Source organism: Ovis aries, chromosome 24, assembly GCF_016772045.2.
Source record: "Ovis aries strain OAR_USU_Benz2616 breed Rambouillet chromosome 24, ARS-UI_Ramb_v3.0, whole genome shotgun sequence".
Taxonomy (NCBI): domain Eukaryota; kingdom Metazoa; phylum Chordata; class Mammalia; order Artiodactyla; family Bovidae; genus Ovis; species Ovis aries.
In genome coordinates this window covers 1712607-1734040 of record NC_056077.1, presented here as the reverse complement: position 1 = coordinate 1734040, position 21434 = coordinate 1712607, and the positions used below count along the sequence as shown (strand labels likewise).

General features: G+C 63.8%; 2 protein-coding genes across 9 annotated transcripts in view; one reads left to right on the top strand and one right to left on the bottom strand.

The window, feature by feature from the left end:
- Positions 1-21434, top strand: part of IFT140 (intraflagellar transport 140) — a 57111-nt gene that overhangs the window by 31893 nt on the left and 3784 nt on the right. For 6 of the 8 annotated variants that reach the window (XM_042240095.2, XM_042240096.2, XM_042240098.2 and 3 more), the window contains exons 20-30: positions 14614-14791; positions 15029-15219; positions 15449-15544; positions 15742-15874; positions 16021-16164; positions 16251-16379; positions 16454-16636; positions 17319-17525; positions 17706-17918; positions 18004-18170; positions 19121-19265. In XM_042240095.2, the coding sequence (XP_042096029.1) occupies positions 14614-14791; positions 15029-15219; positions 15449-15544; positions 15742-15874; positions 16021-16164; positions 16251-16379; positions 16454-16636; positions 17319-17525; positions 17706-17918; positions 18004-18170; positions 19121-19265 (1786 nt within the window). The remainder of the gene's footprint in view (positions 1-14613; positions 14792-15028; positions 15220-15448; positions 15545-15741; positions 15875-16020; positions 16165-16250; positions 16380-16453; positions 16637-17318; positions 17526-17705; positions 17919-18003; positions 18171-19120; positions 19266-21434) is intronic. The other 2 variants (XM_042240097.2, XM_042240099.1) reach the window with 1 other exon arrangement.
- TMEM204 (transmembrane protein 204) lies at positions 71-12236 on the bottom strand. The gene is made up of 3 exons (XM_027961769.3): positions 11431-12236; positions 7461-7616; positions 71-709 (listed from the first exon to the last, which is right to left on the bottom strand). The coding sequence occupies exons 1-3, from the start codon at positions 11708-11710 to the stop codon at positions 465-467; spliced, it is 681 nt and encodes a 226-aa protein (XP_027817570.1). The 5' UTR covers positions 11711-12236; the 3' UTR covers positions 71-464.

The window sequence follows — 21434 nt, the reverse complement described above, 5'->3', positions numbered from 1 at the left end:
AACTACAGGACTGGACCGATTCCTCACCACGTGGCAGTGTAGCAGGTAAAACACAAGCTTTAAGCCATGGTGAGAGGTTGGCATTTTATTTTAACTTAGAAGGATAATCAGGAGTAAATGGACCTCACTTACACAATGCTGTTGTAAAGCTGTGACCATCTGACTGTGAATTCTGAGTCCCTAGAAGAAGGTCTGTGCAGGTCACAATCTTTCCCTGTGTTCTGTTTTATCAGAGTAGTTAGGGCCCAGGACGCCCCTCTCGGCAGATGCTGAATAAATTAACATGGGCCAGGGCCGAGCCCAAGGCCGTGCAGGAACGTGACGCGGGCCGCAGGGGAGGGTGCTGATGCCATGTGGTCAAGCCCCGTGTCCGTGGATAACGTGGTCAATGCGTGTGGTGTGTGTGTTCAAGTGGGGAGCAGTGCCCCACTTCCCAGATGGTCCCGAGGTGGAGGGGTTCACCCTCAGCACGGCGACTCCACATAGTCGTTGTCCAGCCCGCGGCGAAAGCGTGCGGTCAGGGATCGGCTGATGACGATCACGCGGGGAGCCGTGCAGTCCTCCCGCCGGTGCAGGACGTTCCAGATGAGCATGGCAGCGGCCAGGGTGGCCAGCAGACAGGCGCCGATGTTCAGGTAGCATGACCAGGACAGGCTGGTGTAGGGTCCGATGCGGTAGAACGTCACCAGCCCGATGACCAGGACGAAACCTGCAGACGAAGCCTGGGGTGAAGCAGCCGCTGGAGGGCCCTGCTCCCCGCCCGGACTCCTCCGCTGACCCTGTCCCGCCCCATGCCCCACCTCTGGGTCGGCTGTGTTCAATGGGGCCCATGGGTCTGGTGGGGCGTCTGTCCCAGCCAGGCCCAGTCTTGGGGCTTAGGTGGTTCCTGAGCCCTGGCAGGTGTCTGGCCTCGGCCGCCGCCGCCCCCAGCAGAGGGGACGCAGACACCCGCTTCCTCACCCCGAATGGCCCAGCAGTGACTCCGTGTGAGGTCCGCCAGGCCTGTAAACGCCTGATTCATTCAAAATGAAGGGAAACACATGTGTTTCCTACGTTGTACCTGGGAACAGCTCAGACTGGTGTGTGACTTAGTTGAATTCCCGTCCTTAAGAGTTCTCTTATTCCTAGCACACTGAGCAGGCAGGGGGCCCGGGAGCCGGGCTCCGGGTGTCTCCTCTGCCCTCCGAGCAGCTGCAGCTGGCTCTGGAGCATCCCCGCCCCGTCCCGTCCCCCTCATCCCTGTCTTTCTTCAAATGATGCTGGGCCCAAGGTGGTGGGCGTCCAGGACTGCACAGCGCCCTGTGCGGCCTCGCCCCCCTCTGTCAGCTGTTCGTGTTGCCCCGTCATCACTGAGAGACATGGTTCTGTCTCTCAGGGCTCCACAGACTTATCTTTTGGTTCCTACGATAAGAAGACTGGGATTTTACACCCAGGGGCTGTAGGCTAAGCCAACAAGCACTGACGTTTGGGAGAGTTCAGGTCTGAGTCTGGGCCAGAAGCCCTGGTGCCTAGGATGGGGGGAGAGGCAGCGGTCCTGCTGCTCAGGAAGCTGTCCAGAGCCTGCCCCTCCTCCCAGCCCTGGGTCATCAGCCCCGCGCCAGGTGGCCCCGGCAGCCCCTCTCCTGTGCCAACCAGGCTGAGTCTGTTTCAAAGGAACCGAATGTGCCTGATGAGGACAAAAGCCCTCGGGGATCCGGAGGGTCCAGATGGGACTCCCCACCCCTCCTAGACTGTCTCGGCCCCTGCCCTGGGCCCTGGCCAGCCAAGCCCGCCAAGTTTCTGCGCCATGACATCCGCACTCTGGTCCTGCCAGTCCCCCCCACCCGCTTTCCTCAGGAAACCAGGCCACGCACGAGCTGGGGTGGCCCCGGGGCGGAGGGTCGTCGCAGTGGTGCCCGTGCTCAGTTCTAATAGCCACATCCTGACTGGGTGTCGGGCGCAGGCTGGGCTTTTCTCGAAGCACAAGCGTTATGGTCTCGCGTTCTCTGCGCCTTCTGGAAAGTCTGGCTCAAACATCTGTGCTGCGTGGGTCACGTGCTCGGCAGCAGTGGCGCTGACAAGCCCTGTGCTCATTCTCCACGGCACTCGGTGGACCTTGTCACACCTGACACTGTCCATGCTCTCTTTCTGTTAGAAATAATGGGTTCTGTTTGTCATGCACACTGGCGGCAAGAAACTCCCGGCACTTATGTGCCCGCCAGGACCGACAGCCACGCCCGCCGTCTCGTGCTGCCGGTTCTGCGTTCGTGACGGGAGGGGTTTGGGCCTGTGTTCTGTGAAACGAAGGCGGAAGCACTCTGTGTCCCCTCGTCACGGTGTCTGGCGCTTGTTGGGCCTTCTGTCAACAGGACTCAGAGAGCAGGGGATGGGGTGGGGTGGCGAGTCAGCATGCCAGCCGTGTCGGGGGGAGGGGGAGTGGGGCGGGGGACTCCCCCAGCCTCTCTCTCCACAGTGCTCTGAGCCCGTTGCCCTGTCTTAGGGAAGCTTCGCCTGGCTCGTACATGTTGCACGAGGATCTGTTATGTGGTGGTGCCCATCCCCAGGGGGCGGGCGAAAGCACTGGGCCAGTCTCACGTGGGTGGCTTTGCATCACTGATGGACAGAGGACCTTGAATTCATAAGTGGAGGCCTGTGAGTCGTGAGACCCCGACCTAGAGAGGCCTGGCTGAGACCAGGGCAGGGCACGCTGACGGGGCGTACACATGGCCAGGGGACCCGAGACCTACTGCCAGGACACGCCTGAGTAAGACCCTGCTTGTCACAGGTCACAGGAAACACGACTGTGACCCAAGCCAGCAGCATCTGGAACACGGTCATCAGAGACGGAGCGCTGGGTGCGAGCCTCAGGCGCCCAGCTCCAGTGCTCACTCCAGACGGGCTCAGCTGATGGGCAGCAACCACTAACGGGCCAGGGCAGCAAACGCAGGCTTCCCAGTGTCACGCGTGTGTCTTCAGCAGCACATGCGTGTCTCCTGAGCCTTGTCTATGTAAGGTTCACAGTAGGACGTCTAGAAGGTTCTGGAAGTGCAGCTAACCTTTCCTTCTTCAACTAACGGGGGCTTCTTGGAGCGCGTCACGGCTCTGAGGACGTGACTCCCCACGGCTGCATGGTCGCCCCGCGGAGGCCGTAGAGGACACGTGTCATCCCCGCTCGCGTCTCCTGCCCTCGGGACTTGACCGGGCCTCGCGTCCGCCTTCACCGCACACGCTGCCCTCCCCCACTTTCCTGGTGCCGCGTCCTGTGTCCATCAGCTGGGGGCAGGCTGCCTCCGGTCCTCCTGTCCTGGCCCCTCAGTGCACGGCTGGGCATCACCACCCCTTGATCCAGGGCCCCCCCTCAAGGTGCAGCACCCCCCACGTGGCGTTTAGGACAAGGGGCTGGGCCTCTGATACCAGGACCCTGGAAGCCTCCGACGCTGAGAGGGCTGGAGCACACCCTCTGTTTCGGAGGAAGCAGGGCAGGCGGCTACTCTGCTGCCATTTCCTCAGCCTGTCGCTTCGTCTGCAAGTTCACCGGAGGTGCTCTTATGTTACCAGGTGAAAGCAGCATGAACTGGCGTGTGAACAGGCAGCTCTGCACACACGGCTGCAAAGAGGCGGGGGCAGGTGAGCGCAGCCTCTCGGAGGGACGCTTGTCAGTGGCTTGAGCAGGCCGCGCCCCGCCTCTTGCGCTTTGTCTTGAGCAGCGTTCTCTGCTGTCTGCAGTGAGCCGTGCGGGTGGCTTTCTAGCAGGACGGCGCTCATCGCGTCCACCCTCGGCCAGCAGGGGCGGTGTGGCTGAGCAGACTCAGGTGCCGCGAGGACCGCGATGCACCACGTGTGGGCAGTGGAAAGCCACAGGGACATGAAGAGGTGGCAGCTGCGGCGCAGGCCGCATGCACATCCTCCTGAAAGCAAACTGGCCGTTGACTTTGAGGAGGTTCTGAAGCCAGGCCGTCCATCTCTCTCAGCCCGGGTCGAGGGCCCCTTGCTCCTGAGCATCTCCTGAGCCTTTTCCGTGATGTCAGTAAAGCGAGTCTAAGGGGAGAGTTGCAGTAAACCCACGTGGCATTGACTCCGTCCTCACAAGCTTATGTTCCAAAGCAAACAGCGCCTTCCTGTGGGCCGGCGGCTGGGGCAGCATGGTTCAGGCACCCTCTCCTCTCTTCCTTCCTGCCGGCTTCCTTGGGCTCCGCCAGCTGTCACAGGCCGTCCTCCGGAGTGGCCGTCCAGCCCACGCGGAGGCGTGGATGGAAATTGTGGGGCTGAGCCCTGAACTCGCACGGGCGCCTGCCACGGGCCCACGGGCAGCACAGGCTGAGTCCCCGCATGTGGGGCCCTGAGGCTCAGCCGCAGGCGGGCTTCCAGCGCCGTGAGCAGCAGAGGGTGTGGACAGTGCCGCCCCTCTCCCGCCCCCACCAGCCAGGGGGAGTCCGGGAAAGGACACGGTCACAGGAGCAGCAGGGGCAGGAGACAGGAAAGTGAGCCGTCCGGCCTGAGCCAGGCGCTTGACTGGACAGCGCAGAAAGCGGTCTGCTGGTGCAAGGAGGTCCCCTCCAGCTCAGATGCCAGGGCAGCCACCACGTGTCACCTGGCTGAGCTTTGGGGACAGTAGAGTCAGCCTGCTCCTCAGGTGTAGGGTAAGCGGCCCTTAGCGTGTTGGTAAGTTTTTCAACAGCAAAAAAAATCTCAGGATTTGCAGAAGTGAAGAGAGGAGGCCAGCAGACATGAAGCCCACACAGTCTGCGTAAATCCTGCCCTCGACCCCTGAGAGGTCTGAGGGGCTCGTGTCCGAGGAGGGGCCGGCCGGACGGCATTGGCAGATGGCTGCCACGTGGCGCCCGCTCCCCCCGCCCCCGTGCACAGCACTTTCACGGCATGTTCAGCTCATGCGTGGGGGTGGACTAAGGGACAGCAAGGAGTTTTTTCAACTTTAGGGGGTAAATGAAAATCACACTTGGAAGATTCTGCGAAGAAATTGGAAACCCTCTTGTGTGGCCTGAGTGCAGTAGAGCACAGCAGGTGAAATCACTGGCGGTCACTCTCTCCTGGGGTCCTCCCTGGCGTCTGAGACGGGGTCTCTTGGACTTGCAGCCCTGATCGAGGGGGAGTGGGGGCTGCCCTTTGACAGAGCCAGGCAGGGCATCCCGTGCCCGGGGGACTGGTGCCTAGAGCAGCCGTGGGACCACCGGGAGAGCCACGGGGCGCCCTCCTGCCTCCTCCTGCTGGGGTGTTGCTCTCTGGCGGATCCCCATGCTCCCGCCTCCCGGGGAGCCACGAGCACCTTCTCTCCCCCGCCCACCCCCTGGCCCCGCAGTGGGGACTCAAGGTTCCCTTGCATAACAGGTACCAGCAGGCATTTCCCCCTCCTGGGACAGGATATCCTGGCGCCCTTCAGTCTCTCTCTGACTGTTTAAAACAGACCAGAGCACAGGAAAAAACCTAACTCTAAAATTAGCCGCGTGATAGAAGAAAGCCCCAGCGCTGTGCTCTGTACTGTTTGTCAATGAAACAGTCTAAACAGGGCCAAGTGCATTTCCTCTCTGGGCACAGCAGCCCAGCGGGGGGTGACTGTCGGACTCGGCGCGGGGCGGGGGCAGGGAGCCGGCCTGCGGAGGCAGGGCGACGGACCGCGGAAGGACTGCAGGTGCCCTGCGGGCTCCTGGCTTTTTCCATCAGCCTCTGCCGGCCTGACGGGTTTGGGCAGAGCCCAGTCCTGCCTCCAGAGGCAGTGCTGGCCTGGGGATGCCCAGGTGGGCAGTGCGCACCCCCTGTGCCCATCGCTGCAGGAGCGGTTTCAGTTAACGGGGGAGGGCTCCCTCGCTTCAGTTTTTTTGTGTGTTACTTGGAAACAATACAGTTTTGTTCTGAAACAAGAGTTTGCAGGAAGTAAGATGTCAGGTTTAACATCAAACCCGCAGTACGTTTTCCAGTAACTCCAAATAAGTGTGTCAGGGACACTTCTTCCTAGGTGTGGTGTCACGCTCGGTCCTCCTGCAGGGAGGAGCTCCTTTCCCAGTCAAGAGCTGTTACTGTTATTCCTTTAACACCACTCGAATATCTGTCTTTAATCCAGCTTTTCCAATCACATTTCCAGAATCTCCCACTTCCTTCCTGAAGGGATGGAATTCCAGATGACCCCTCGTGGGGGAAGGGGGCTCTCAGCAAGGTGCGGACCCATACCGGCTGAGCTCAGGGCAACCTGTGGAACAGTCCTGGAGGAGGGAGGGGGCAGCGGTCCCAGGCCCCAGAATCCCCGTTCGCGGGTGACCACAGGGGCGGATGCAGCCCTGTGCTCCCAACACCTACTGTACGTCCTCCTGGGCCTCGCGGCGCCCCGAGCTGCCTGGCCCCAGGGAAGTGACCGGCCAAGGGTTGCGCCGCCCTGTGAATAGGGCCCGTTTCCGAGTCCCACCCGGCACTTCCCAGCATGAGTGCTGCCAGCTGTCAGCCGTATTCTGGAAACTGGAAACTGCGCTTCTCCAGGAAGGGGGGGGGGGGGACGGGATCCATCGTCCCCGTGATTCACTCACACTTCCTGCTCCCCCACAGGGCTGGGCTGCAGCCTCACCGCTGGGCGCTGCTTCTCCCCCGAGCCGGATGCCTGGCCCCCCGCCCCCGTCCTGTCAGCCGCCCACCTGCCCTTCACCGTGGGCAGCAGGAACCTGAAAGCCCAGGGTCCGATGATGGTTAAACCTGGGCCAACAAGACAGGCTAGGGGCGGGGTGGGGGGACCTCAGCATGGACGTCCCCCCTACCCCCACTCCCGGGGCGCACAGGTGGGCGGCTTCGGGGCTTCCTGGCCACTGCACAGCCTCCCTGGCCAGGCCCATTCATCACCCATGGGGCCGTTGCTCTTGTCCTCGGAAGCTGGCAGTGGCCAGGCCCTGCCCCATCTGCATCATCCCCAGAGCAAGGCGGCTTCTGGACTGTTCGCTGAGGGCCTGCGGCCTCGCCCCTCTCCCCAGCATCACCCCCACCATGCTCGTCTGACCCCAGCTGAGCCCAACCCCAAGCCTGTAGATCCCCGGCTGGGAACCACATGCATGCCCAGAACTCCCTGCCTGCTGACTGTTAGCCAGGAAGGCCACAGGGCTCAGAAGGGCACCCGCCTCTGTCCATGTGCCCGCGTGCCCATGGCAGGCTGCGGCAGCGTCGAGGGAGGAGCGTGAACCCAGGTCGCCTGCCACCGTGGCTGCAGAGGGGCAAAGAAACAGCAGGTGCCAGAGACTTTGAAAAGCCAAGCACGTCACCCAGGTGTTGAGCGTGGGCACCTCGCCTTAGACAGCGGGAAGGGCCGGGAGGCCTCGGACAGACAGACACTAACCCCTCGAGTTGCACCGCAGCCCCCCCCACCCCACCACTGTGCGTATTTCTGTCCAGCTGCTGCCCACAGTGGCGGGTGGGGCGGAAGGGTGAGCTGCGGGGCCCACCGTGACTTTAGAAGCCACAGCCGACCTGCCGCCCTGCCAAGTACTTACTCGCCAACTGGAACGCGGCAGCCATGGCCTCCTCCCAGCAATGGGCGTCGGGTGACAGAAGGGGCAGGCCCGTCAGCCCCAGCACGAAGGTGAGCTGGCCGGCCGCCAGCGCCGCTGTGGCGACCAGGTTGCAGGCTCGCATCATGTCGAACTGCACTGCGGGGCAGGAGGGAGAGGAGCAGCGGTCAGTACGGTCGGCACCAGCCAGGCTGCTCAGGCTGGGCTCCCTGCCCCCCTGGGGCTCCTCCCTCCATCTCCCCGAGTCTCACAACCCCCTTCCCAGCCCCCACCCACCTGCACCCCGGACCCTGGTCCCTGAACGAGACGCGCAGGATGTGCACAGGGGGCAGCCTGGGGCTGGGACCACAGAGGCGGGGACTGGGTGGTGTCATCGAGAGGCCCACTGGGGGAGATACCGTCCCACCCACGTGCTGGACAGCAGAGCCCTCAGCTGTTAAGTCTGCCCCTTCCCATGGTCCTTCCAGAGTGTAAAAGCCCCTGCCCTGGGGCCTCGGATGCAGCGCGCTATGGGCAGGCGGCGTTCTCCATTAGTGCATGGGGTCAGATGTGCCGCTTCCCACCAGAGGATCACTCCTCCTGCCCGAGGGCTTCAAGCGGCTCGCTCCCAGCCCCTCTTCTGCCTTTCAGAGCTCGAGAGGTCTCACCCTTCCCAGGTCCCAGGCCTGTACTGTGCAGCTGTTCAGGGCTGCGGGCACCCCAGACTCTGGACAGACATGGGAACAGCCCTGGGGTGAGCAGGTGGACTGGTGCCCAGCACCGAGGGCCCAGGAGCACTCCCAGACAGATGGACGGACAGATGGCTCCTCTGCCTGACGCTCTAGCTCGCAGCTCTTGGGCCCCTGCCTCACTGTCCTGGGTTCTGTATTCATCAGAGCGACCACGGGATATGGCCGAGGTCTCTGGGAACCTTGACCTTTAAAGGGAGGAGCCGGAGAGCTCAGGGCAGGCCCCAGGAGCCCAACATCCCCACGCAGGCTCAGGTCCCTGGCCTCCCCACACTGGGCGGCAGGGCCGCAGATCTCGTGATCTGTGGGAACCCTCCTGGCTGCTCGAGAGGGCTTCCCGGGTCCGCTGACCGCATACGGGAGCGGGAGGCCACACGGTTCCCCTGTCAGCACAGGGCTCGGCCACTCGCCGGCTTTCCTGGGGAGGCTGCTTATCGCGCTCTTTCTGCCTTTTCACCTGGACTTTCTGCAACCACGTTTACCCTTCAAACGACTGTATCCTACGGGAAGGCCCTACTACTCTAAGAGATCATGAGTTTGGAGGTAGAAGTGGAGACGAGGGCTGCTGAGGGTGATGGGATGCTCAGAGCACGAGTGTGGGGTCCACCTGAGCCCAGGAAAGTCCTCCTGGTCCCGGGGCTCAGCCTCGGATACGCACAGACTGGCCGGCCTTGCCGGGAGCGTCCACACTGCAGGGTGTGGGTCCCAGCGCAGCGAGGCCCTGAGCCCGCCCACCCTGGCCCGAGTGGGGCCTCCCGAGTCAGCGGGGGCCGGGGGGACCGAGGCACGGCCTCGCCCCTCGACCTCATCCCCCCCAGCCACCCGGGCGGACATGTCCTGCCGGTGTCCCCTGAGCCCAGGCAAGGCAGGTCTTCACACTTGCGCGCGCAGCCTGGGCAGTGGCTCTGGGTTTGGAGGAGCCGTGAAGGTAAAGCTCAAGACTGGACACGCATTTATTCATGTCCCCTCTGGTTCCGGGAAAGGACAGGATTGTGTCAGGGCCTGACAGAGTGTCCAACACGTGGAAAGATGAAAAGCGGCAGAGAGAACGGGGATCGGAAAACAAGACCGATCCCCCCACACACACCCCCGCCTGATCTGTGTCGAAAGTCAGGGCTGCAGCACGTGCTAAGCCAGCGACGTGGCGAGGGGCCCTGTGCTCTGGGATAGGACCTATGTGAAGGGCGGCTGGGGGCCTGATCCAGAGCTCAGGACACCCTGACTGGAGCTTGCCACTCGGGGGATGGCAGAGTTGGCCCCACGCGCCTAGCAGCTCTGGCTGGGCTCCGCAGGCATTGCCAGGACGCGGGCACAGAGCCGGTGGGAGGGTGGCTGCTGTCCTCGAGGGGTGCCCTGGGCACCTATGTGGGGTCTGGGACCTCCAGGTTGGCCTGGCTCTGGACAGAGTGGCACGGGGTCCAGGGTGTCCAAACGGAGATGATCTCACGGTCGAGGCCACCCCCTTCTCCTCTTGTTCCTGGTTCAGCAGGAGGCTGGACCATCAGGCAAAGCCTGGGCTAGGGTTTTGCTGAGAGCTGCTGATTGGATTGATGGGGACAGGCCCAGAAAAAGACCAGATGCCCCCTGCCTCTCGGGACACCGCAGGGCAGCAGCGCTCTGTCACAGGGAGCTGGTGAGAAGGGTGTCAGCGCCTCTTCCTGGTGGCAGCTCACACGTGAGCAGCTGCATTGACTGCCCCTTTCTTTGGGGAAAACATCTGATGCTCGGGGCGTCGTTAAGGGCCGGCTGCTGCAAGTGCGTAGTAACGGAGGAGGGCGTTCTAAGAGCTGTTCGGGGGCCTCTCAGGCGGTGGCCAGGTGGGACAGTGAGTGATGGCGGCTGCTCAGGACTAGTGGCGGGGCAGCCGTGGGGGTCCAGGGCAGGCTGCAGCCTGGCTCAGCAAGGGGGCGGGGGCGGTGCCTGCAGCGGGCACCTGCGTGGTGGTGTTGGAGGCTGTGGCAGGTGGCCTGAGCCCCGGGAGGCAGGGGAGTCTGTAGGGGAGCACAGGGCCCCTAGGGGTCAGGCAGATGTGGCCTGCACCGAGCCCACGGTGGAGCCCTGATCCCTGGCTCTCACTGCCCCTCAGCACAGATTCAGAACCCAAAGAGGACCCCCCCCACGACCAGCAGGTCCTGGATCCCCAAGTTCAGAGGACCTGCCAGCATCCCGCAGGCCCTGGTCTGAGAGCTCACAGGACAGGCCGACTCCTCCAGGCTCTGCCCGCCTTAAGGGAGGCTGCGGCACGCTGCTTATGAAGGGCAGGGGGCTGGTGGACAGGCCTCTCCCCATGGGACACCCCTCAGCTGTGTGGTGAGGGCTCTGCTTGCAGAGACGGGGAGGCATCCCCTCAGGGGCTCGCGGGGCCCCTGCGCCTCCCACAGCCTCCGTCTCTGCCTGCCAAGTGGAGACAACGGCCTCCAGCCAGCTCCCAAGGGGGCCCAGACCCGGGGGCCCAGCTGGCTGGGGGCAGTCAGGCCTGTGCCGGCCAAAGCCCTGCTGGAGCTGCATTCTCCCGGGAGGAGAGTTGCCTTCAGAAGAAGGAGGAGGTCTGTGCATTGGGGCCTGTCCGCAGCCGTCATGGGCTGTCCCTAGCCTGGGTGGTGGCCTTTCCCATTGGCCGCCAGGACCCCGGGTCCGCACGCTCAGTGTCAGGTGGCTTCGTGTGCCTGGACCTTCCCTCGCGAATGCTCAAACCCGACCCCACTTTCAAAGTCAGGTTCCCACCTTCCAGACCCCGTGCCGGACGTGACCAACCAGACAGGACCGCTGGGGGCAGTAGGGGCAGCCAGGGCCCTGGGCTCCTCCCCATCCTCCGCAGGCCTCAGTCTGCCAGTCTCTCCTGGGCCGCCCACCTCCAGCCAGCCCCCCATGGGTCTCCCTCAGCTCTGCCCACAGCCCGAAGGACCCTGACGACTGTGGAACGAAGTCCAAACCCAGCCGCGTGTTTTACGCTCCTTGTTTATTTCACTCATTAGCAATCTTTATTTTCCACCAGGAAAAACGCGCTTTCCTTGCTTCGATTACTGTATCCGTCCCCCAGCTATGCATAATGACAGAGAAAAGCGCCCTCCTGCACAGGAAGAATTCTGTCCCAAAGGAGCCAGGGCAGGGTGGGCGTGGAGCCTGGGGCGCACCCGGGTCCCCAGGAGCACCTCTCCCCTCAGCCGGCATGCCCTGTGCATGGCCAGCCATTCTAAAGGAGGCGGTGACACAAACCAACTTACGTTTGACGGTGCCTCGCGACTCCTGGAAGCCGGCTGCCTCGGAGCCCCAGCCCAGGGCCTCGCAGTCACGCGTGTCGGCCGGCCCCGGCCTGGCTCCCGGGCCGGGCGCCCCCCGGGGCCGCTCCGCCAGCCAGCAGGCCCGCCAGAGCCCCACGCTGCGCCTCCGGCCGTCCTCCAGCGTCTGGTATACCCAGTTGGGAGTGAAGGCCGCCGCGTTGTTGAGGACGAGAGAGACCAGAGCCACCAGCACGGCTGTGGCTACCACTTTCCGGACGGTCATCGCGGCTGCGGTGCCGTCTCGCGTCGTGGAGAGAGTCCCAGCCGCGGTCGGTCAGCGTGTCAGCGGGGCTGGCTAGAGGACATCCCCACTCATGCTCGGCGGCGGTGGCGGGAAGGCCCGGGCGGCAGGTGCGAGGGCGCCCGCCTCACAGGCCCCTTACCCGGCCTCCTGCACCTGGAGCAGCGCCAGGCCTGCGCCGAGGCCAGGGCCTCCCATCCCGGGGGGCACACAGAGGCAGCAGCGAGAGCCCCGAGTCCTGAGTGCGCCGTCTTCCTGGGGGGCGGAGGCTGCGGTGAGCAGAAACCCACAGGCAGGGAGGCGGGAGAGCGCGGGGCTGGCCGCTCTCAGGACCAGAGCGGGGCAGGCGTGGAGCTGGGCGGCGGGGAGCAGTGGGCGGCGGGTCTGAGCCCCTGCCGGCGCCTCTGCCGCAGAGCAGCTGGGCCTGGAAAGCAGACGGCAGAGGAGGCGCGTGTGTGTGAGTGTGCCTCGCGCCTGCGTCTTCCCCGTCTCTCGGCAGGGAGGAAATGGTTGTTTTTGAGGCTGTTTTTGGAGAGCTGGAGGGCGTAGCCAACTGCAACAAATAGCGGCCAGACGCCCACAGGATGTGTTTCCTGATGGGAAAGGCAGGGGCCTCTTCAGGAGGCCTCCGAGACCCTCCCCCGCACCCCACCTTCCCTGGGAGTGCCACACGCCCGCCTGCTGCCCTCAGGCCCGCTCTCTGTCTGGCCCCGGTGGGTGGTGCGGGTGGGGGCCAGTCGCCCACCCCGGGCACAGGGTGTCCCCCCACCGTCAGCCGCTCCCGCCGCATGTGGGTGCACAGGCAGGCTGGCATGCTGGGGGGCCCCGGATGCCCCCACCTCCCAGCTGAGACCCTCGCCCACACTCGGAGATCCCCTCCCAGAGCAGGCGTCGTCCGTGTGCAGGAGGGGGTTGTGGGTGAGCTGAGCGCCCAGCAAAGCCCGAGTGAGGGCTGGGCCGCGTCTGCTGCCAACGCTGACGGGCCCAAGCGGTCTGCCGGTCCCATGGGGGGGCGCCCTGTGCTGCGCCCCGGAAACCGTCAGCCTGCTGGGCTCTCAGACCTCACTCAGCCCGGCCTGCCCGTGCTGAGTCCCAGCGGGGCCGGGTCAGCTCCCGAAGGCCCCGCCCGCTCTGGGTCCGCCTTGCAGGGGCCGCCAAGTTTACATTCCTGAGAGGCAGGGCCCGTCAGCTCCCAGCAGATTTTTGCCTCTTCTGGGTTTTTCCCACCAGGGCTCGTAGCAGATGTGCTTGCTGAGTTCTCATCACTTCCCTCTTTCCGGGGCCGGAGACGAGGCTGACCCCTGCTGCACCAGCCATGCCGTGTCTGGGGGGTGCTGCCTGTCCTACACCCTCCTCGCAGCGTCAGCTCCGACCCTGCGGAGGGGCACCCTTCCAAGGGGGCCGCGGGCTGGGGTCCCCGCACACACAGTGCAGTCACTCACCTCAGGAGGAGGTTCCCCGATAACCTCTGGCAGCAGAGCATTGCCTTCCCTGCTTACTTAAGTCGCTCTTCCTGAGCCAGTCTTCACGTGGCTCTCTTCCGCTGGACAGCAGGCAGTGGTTTCAGGAATGGCAGCCCCTGCTCCGTCTTCCCGGGTGGGGCAGGCTGCAGGCCCCGTCAGCCACCTGGGCTCCTGTGGGCCAGCGGGCCGGCGCCTTCCCAGCCCCCAGCCTCGGGCGGAGGGGACAGCTGGGACGGGGCCAGTGGCCGGCCTAGGAGCAGACCTGAGTCAGGAGTGACCTCTCGTCCTTTGAGCGCTGCCCCCCACGAGCCGGGCCTTCAGCCGCCCCCCAAGGCTTCCCCGCTCCTGCACACGGACTCACAGGAGCGTAACCTTAAAGCAGGGACGCACGGCAGAAGCGCAGTGCCGTGTGTGCCACTGGGCGGACGTGAAGCTGTCGCCCACCATGGCCTTGTCCACCGGGGTCTCCACAGGGCAGCCTGGGAGGAGGGGCCTCGGCGGGTGCCGGGAGCTTCTGCGGGGCCCGGGCTTCCTGGAGTCGGGTGCTGGGAGCCTGCCTGCCCCTTATGTTGAGGGTACAGTCCACATGCGGGCCTGGGCAGCAGGGAGTTTGCACTGTCAGACAGGCACTGGGTGGGTGTCCATGTGGCCTGTCCATCGGGTGCACGGACCCCAGGGCCCACACAGGGTGAAGCTGCCGTCAGAGCGACCAGCGTGCGGGGACTGCACTTCCCATGGGCTTTTCCCAGCCCGGCTTGGTGGCAGGGTAGGTCCACCAGCCGCTCACATCCCAGGAGTTACTGGTCTGTGCTCCTCAGGGCCATGGGGTCTTTTGGGCGTGGAGCACCCTCCCTCCCACCAGCCTCGTTTCTCGTTTCTTGGGGAGGCCTGACCTGCTGGGGTGGGAGGGAGAGAGATGCCAGAAACCTCCGAAAGAGAAAGAAAGACCCCCGCCCCGATCCTGTCCCGGAGGGTCAGAGGGCGGCTCTGCAGGCCGGCCCCCCGGGGCCCTCACCCCCACCTCTCATCCCCAACTTCCTGGCTGAGCCAGGGGCTCGGTGGGAGGATGCGGGGCCACTAGGAGCCCAGCCTGGGATGGAGGTGGTGGTTGGGGGGGGGCAGGTGTGCTCTGAGGGGCACGGTGGGGCTGGCAGCCTGTGCCGGATGCCCCTAGTCTTCATGGGAGGGTGGCAGAGGGGAGCCTGGGCGAGGGGCAGGGTCCCAGCTGCGGACCAGGCAGCAGGGCCGTCATTGCGTCCTCCTCGGGAGGGCCCATGGGCCCCAGCTTGCCAGGCTGTTCTGTGGGTGAAGCCGTGGGGCTCGCGCGTGGCCCCCTCCTCGGGGACCGTGTGCCTGGCCAGGTCCCCGCATTGCCTGGCACGAGGGACGGCTGCTCACCGAGCCCTGTGTCTTCCACTGCAGCCAGGCCGTCTGGGAGAACATGGCGCGCATGTGCGTGAAGACGCAGCGGCTGGACGTGGCCAGGGTGTGCCTGGGGCACATGGGCCATGCCCGGGGGGCCCGAGCGCTGCGCGAGGCCCAGCGGGAGCCAGAGCCAGAGGCCAGGGTGGCCATGCTGGCTGTGCAGCTGGGCATGTTGGTGAGTGGCGCGCCCCTCACGCGAGCCTGCTCCCTGCCCGTGTGGGCTTACCTGGGTCAGGTCGCAGGGAGCAGGAAAGCCCTCGGGCAAGCTGAGGCCGTAACGGGGCGGGGTGAGGGAGTGGACACCCCCGGTTCTGACGGGATCCGTCAGCCCCTCGGCGATGTGGGGGTCAGACCCTGGCTGACGGGCCAGCTCCCCGCGCCCCAGAGTGTCTGCACCCCACTGTTCCCGCAGGAGGACGCGGAGCAGCTCTACAGGAGGTGTGGGCGCTACGACCTCCTCAACCGCCTGCTGCAGGCCTCAGGCCAGTGGCAGAGGGCCATCGAGGTGGCCGAGCGCCACGACCGCATGCACCTGCGCACCACCTACTACAACTACGCCCGGCACCTGGAGGCCAGCGGGGACTGCAGCCTGGCCCTCAGCTAGTGAGCCGCCCCGAGGGGTCCAAGGCTCTCCAGGGAGGGGCACCTGAGCCCTGGGCTCTAGGGGGGCTGCCGGGCTCGGCCGGCTGTGTGCGTGGGCCCTGTCGGGCCTGGGCCCCCACCGGGCAGAATGCTGGTGGGGCCTGCAGGCGGGAGGCAAGACGCCATCAGTCCTCAGGTCCCCAGGGCTGAGCCTGGGCAGGGGTGAGTGGCGCCGTCTCTCCTCCCACAGCTACGAGAAGTCGGACACGCACCGCTTCGAGGTGCCGCGGATGCTGGTGGAGGACCTGCAGGCCCTGGGGCTGTACGTCAACAAGACGAAGGACACGTGAGTGCCCGCCCACGGGGCCGCCCGCCGGAGCCTTTTGTGCGGTGCCGTGGAGCATCCCAGCCCCTCCAGGTTGGCCCCCAGGAGGCCAGGAGGGGGCCTCCCCGGGACCTCGCTCAGGCTCGGCCGCCCGGTGTCCCCTCTCCCGGCTGTTGTGGGCCGGGGCAGAGGGCCTGAGGAGAGGTGTGGCTCCGCAGGACGCTGTGGCGGTGGTGGGCCCAGTACCTGGAGAGCCAGGCCAAGATGGACGCGGCGCTGCACTACTACGAGCTGGCCCAGGACTACTTCTCCCTGGTCCGCGTCCACTGCTTCCAGGGCAACATCCAGCGGGTGGGTGCCCCGACCGGGTCGGGCCAGGGGGACACGGGAGTGCCAAGGGAGGTGCTCCGGGGGAGGGGGCCAGTGCACGGGGAAGAGAGGGGTCCCGCCGGAGCAGGGCAGGCTGGACGTGAGGCCACCGTCCCTGTTGTCTCTAGGCCGCCGAGATAGCCAGCGAGACCGGGAACTGGGCGGCCTCCTACCACCTGGCCCGGCAGTACGAGAGCCAGAATGAGGTGCGGCAGGCCGTGCACTTCTACACGCGTGCCCAGGCCTTCAACAACGCCATCCGCCTGTGCAAGGTGGGCACCGCTGCTTCCTCTCCAGGGTCCCGTTCCAGGGGAGACCCTCCTTCCAGGAGGTCCACACCACGTCTGTGCCCCCACAGGAGCATGGCCTGGACGACCAGCTCATGAACCTGGCCCTGCTGAGCTCCCCTGAGGACATGCTGGAGGCCGCGCGCTACTACGAGGAGAGGGGCGAGCAGATGGACCGGGCAGTCATGCTGTACCACAAGGTGAGGCCGCCCCGCCCGGCCCGGCCTGGCCCAGAAGCGCCCAGCTGGCACACTCATAGCCCCGCCGTCCACAGGCCGGGCACTTCTCCAAGGCCCTGGAGCTGGCCTTTGCCACCCAGCAGTTTGCGGCCCTACAGCTGGTGGCAGAGGACCTGGACGAAAAGTCGGACCCCGCCCTCCTGGCCCGTTGCTCCGACTTCTTCCTGGAGCACGGTCAGTACGAGAAGGCTGTGGAGCTGCTGCTGGCCGCCAAGAAGGTACGGCTGCAGACGCAGGCCTGCTCCCCAGGAGGGCGCAGCGGCTGCTCTTGGGTGCAGGCCCCGCTTGAGGGACTCGCTGCTCTTTCCCAGCACACATACCACGGAAGTTCCTGCCGCGGGGCTCCCGGGTGTGCAGCTCAGGGGCATCCACAGTGCCTCTCATCCCCAGGACTTTGTCCCCCTCAGCCCAGCACGTGCCCCTGTTTCCTGTCTCCCTGTGTCTGACAGCACACTCACACACGAGTGACGTGTGCACAAGGCCCGCACCAGCAGGCCCACCATCCACGTCTGGGCAGCACGCCTGCCAGGCTCCCTGTGCAGCCTCCGCAGGGGATGTCCCCCCAAGGTCACACTGCGCTTTCTTCCCGAGAATCTTTCTCAAGTGAAAAATAGAAAATTTTTCTTGAATTTTTTTTTTAAGAAAGTAACTAAACCCCCTACTCTGAAAACTTGAATTGAGGTAGAAGGTTGATCTGTGGTCTCTTCTCCCACGATGAACATACCTTCCTTCCCAGCGGTGTTTCCTCGGCTCTTCTAGAGCGTCCGCAGGGAGAGATCCCCTGCTGCCTCCTGGCCATGCTGCTCCCCCAACCCAGGGGAGGGGGTGGGGTCGGGGAAGCCCCCCTCCTGCCCGCCCACCCGACGCTGACCGCCCCTCCTCGGTGTCTGTGGCCCCCAGTATCAGGAAGCCCTGCAGCTGTGCCTGGAGCAGAACCTGACCATCACCGAGGAGATGGCCGAGAAGATGACGGTGCCCAAGGACTGCAAGGAGCTGTCCGAGGAGGCCCGGCGGGCGCTGCTGGAGCAGATCGCCAGCTGCTGCATGCGCCAGGGCAGCTACCACCTGGCCACCAAGAAGTACACGCAGGCGGGGGACAGGCTGAAGGTGGGTGTGGCCAGTGCCCGCTCGCGTTCCGCGGGGCGAGTTTCCCGAGCCGGGCCCCTGGGGCGCCCGCGAGGCCCTTGCAGCCCGGAGCTCCCTCGTCCTGAAGCCGCGCCTGTCGCGTCGGGCGGGCGCTCCGTCCGCGTGCCCAGAAGGGCCCAGCCCGGCTCTTTGTCTGTCCAGGCCATGAGGGCGCTGCTCAAGTCTGGGGACACGGAGAAGATCGTGTTCTTCGCGGGCGTCTCGCGGCAGAAGGAGATCTACGTCATGGCGGCTAACTACCTGCAGTCCCTGGACTGGCAGAAGGACCCCGAGGTCATGAAGACCATCATCAGCTTCTACACCAAGGGCCGTGCACTGGACCTGCTGGCCGGCTTCTATGACGCCTGCGCCCAGGTGCCACCCCGCTCCCCAGCCCGGGCCTGGGGGGCGCCGGGGCGGGGCGCCGCTCTGGTGCCGGTCCTGATGCTGCGTCCTGCAGGTGGAGGTCGACGAGTACCAGAACTACGACAAGGCGCACGGGGCGCTGACTGAGGCCTACAAGTGCCTGTCCAAGGCCAAGGCCAGGAGCCCGCTGGACCAGGAGGCCAGGCTGGCACAGCTGCAGAGCAGGATGACGCTGGTGAAGCGCTTCATGCAGGCGCGCAGGTGCGGCTGCGGGGCTCGCGACACCCGCAGGGCGCCCTCTCCCTGGGAGCTCGCTGCACAGTGGGCGCAGCGTGGGCAGGCGCGCTCTGCAGCCCCAGGCATGGCATCAGGGCCCTTCTGGTTCCCGCAGAACTGGGCTGGTTCTAGGAAGGTCACTCCAGAGACAGCCCAAGACTCTGAGGGAGGCAGGTGTGCGTGGGGAGGCTGTAACCTGCAGGGAGCCTGCGGCCCGCCTGGGTGCCCGGGGGCTCTAGCCCCTGGTTCCAACGCAGGCCCAGGGTGGAGGCCCGCTGTTTCCAGACCTGGACGTGTCCAGGACCCCAGTTCTTATTTACTGGCCGCTCGTGCAGCACTTCCGAGACCCTCGTGTGGGCCACTTTCCTTACCTGAGAGCAGGCTCTCCGAAGAGGAGCCCCAGGCTGTTCTGAAGCTGTTTACAGAGCCGGGCTCCTTGGAGGGCGCTCCCGGCTCCATGTGCAGATTCAGGAACCTCGGGGTGGCAGGAGGGAGTGGGCACAGCCCTGGGCAGCGCCCGGACAGACTGGAGGGCGGGCCTGCCGGGTTCATGGGGCCTCCTGGTGCCCCTCACCCACACTCACTGGGAACCGCCAAGCCCCTGGCACCACTGTGCTGGCCTTTCCCCGAGGGGCCCTGCGCAACCACCTCCCAGGTCAGCGCGCTCTCTCCAGACCCTTGCCCTCCGGCCCAGGCCCCCCACCCTGAGCAGGGCCGGGCGTGGACAGGCCAGTGCCCTCCAGAGTCCAGTGAGGCCCTGCGAGTGACCAGCACGTTTTGTTAAATCAGTGAGTTTATGACGTGACTTACTAACGAATTCATGAACCTCATGGGATTACCTTCACATAAGCTGTGCCCTCCAGGCCGAGGGCCTGCCCTGACCCCTGACACGCAGCCCCACGCGGGGCTGGGGCTCAGGCTGTCCCTCCTCTCAGCAGGACCTACGTGGAGGACCCCAAGGAGTCGATCCGGCAGTGCCAGCTGCTCCTGGAGGAGCCGCACCTGGACAGCAGCATTCGCGTGGGGGACGTCTACGGCTTCCTGGTGGAGCGCCACGTGCACTCGGGGGACCTGCAGACGGTGAGGCCTGGCAGGGCGAGGTGGGGCTTGGCTTCCCTGCGGCTCCGTGCCAGTTTTGATTTTTCAGTCTTTCAAGAAAATATTTATTTGGCTGTGCTTAGCTGAGGTATGTTGGATTTGGTTCCCTGACCAGGGGTCGAACCCGGGCCCCTGACATTGGGAGTGTGGAGTCAATGGCTGGACCACTAGGAAAGTCCGTCCCTTTCCTACCTTTCTTATTTTGAAATACTTTAAAACTGGGAAGTTTCAAGAATAATAGCACCCCAGTTACCCTTTGCCAGACTGATGACTTGTGAAATATTTTGTCATATTTATTTATTCATTCTTTATGTTTTAAGATTTATATTTTACACATAAAATGAGTATTTTCTGAGCCATTCAAGAGGCAGAGTCCTTTCCTGCCCCCCACCCCTCAGTCTGCTCGCACTTGGGGCGCCCAGCTCCTGGAGCTCCCAAGGGAGTTTGTACAGTAAGATGGACATCAGGTCTGTAGGTGCCGGATGGAGCGAGTAGATGGACTTCTGGCCTCAGAGCGCGCTTTCTGGAAGGCTCTTGATCATTCAGTTTAATAGAACAGTTCTCAAGCATTTTGATCTTAGGACCCCTTTACACTGGGGAAGTTCCTGACAACTTGAAGAGCTTTTGTTTATGTGGGTTATGTCTACCAATCCTCGCCATATTAGAAAATAATAAATTTGTAAAATACTTGTTAATTTACTTAATCATAAAAAACCCACAATATGGTAACATGGATGACATTTTCATTTAAAATAACATTTTAAATAGCGTCTTCCAAAACAAAGACCTTTAGTGAGAAAAGTAGCTTTGTTGTACATTTTTGCAAGTCTCTTTAATGTCTGATTTCTGCATTCTATGTGGCAAAACAGGTTGTTTGAACTGAAATATGAGACCTGTGATGAAGACCCAGCTCACACCAGCGTGCAGGCGAGAAGGGGCGGGCCTTCCCGCACCCTGCCGGGTGTCCGTGGGTCTGTCTCTTCGCCACACTCCGCAGGTGGAGACCAGGCCTTGCTTTTCGTACTTGTTACCTTAGAACCCGTTGGTCTGGGTTTACCGTACAGTCCTCCGCTCCCGGCTTAAGTCCCGGTGTTTCTGTTGGTCGAGTCTTCTCTCTCTATTGAGGTTCGTATTTTCCTGCTGCTTTGCAGGCCTGGTGATTATTTATTGGATTCTAGACACTGTAATGGAGAAGGCAATGGCGCCCCACTCCAGTACTCTTGCCTGGCAAGTCCCATGGACAGAGGAGCCTGGTGGGCTGCAGCTACAGTAAACACACATGCTCTCATCACATCACAGTGGTCATTTGGAAAATACTGGTTCACTGGGTTGTGCAAATGTGAACACAGTTCATTACACATCGGAGAAACCCCGCTGGCCGGCGTCACAGGGACCTCACCTGGAAAGTCCCAGTGCAGGGCGGCTCGCCACGGCCTCGGTGCAGGCGGGCGCACAGTGCGTGTCACCGTGGCGGTCACGCCCCGTCTGCAGGCCCCCCTCCCCCACGAGCACCCACGAGGGGTCTGTCCTCTTACTGGTGAGCGTGGCCTGGACAAGTCCCCGTGGGACCTGTGCGCTGCTGTGTCCTCTCCATCTGTGGGGCTCCTTGCACCCCCCATCTGGACCTCTTTTGTTGGGGGGGGGCCATGGCTCAGCCGATGCCTTTTTCAGAATTTTTCCTGTGTGCACTGGCGCAGCTGCTTTGCTGTTGCTGCAGGTTGACTGAGACCAGGTTGACAGCCCTGCTGTCGCTCCGTCTGCACTTGTGCCCCCAGTGGGTCTGGACCGCCTCTCCTCCCTCCGTCTCGAGTCTCTTCTCTCTCTTTGGAGCGTAGTCACTCGCACTGCTGTGCGGTGCCTGCTGTGCAGTCCTCCGCCCCCAGCTTAAGTCCCGGTGTTTCTGTTGGTCGAGTCTTCTCTCTTTATTGTGGTTCGTATTTTCCTGCTGCTTTGCAGGCCTGGTGATTATTTATTGGATTCTAGACACTGTAACGGAGAAGGCAATGGCACCCCACTCCAGTACTCTTGCCTGGCAAGTCCCATGGACAGAGGAGCCTGGTGGGCTGCAGTCCATGGGGTTGTTAGGAGTCAGACACGACTGAGAGAGTTTACCTTCACTTTTCACTTTCATGCATTGGAGAAGGAAATGGC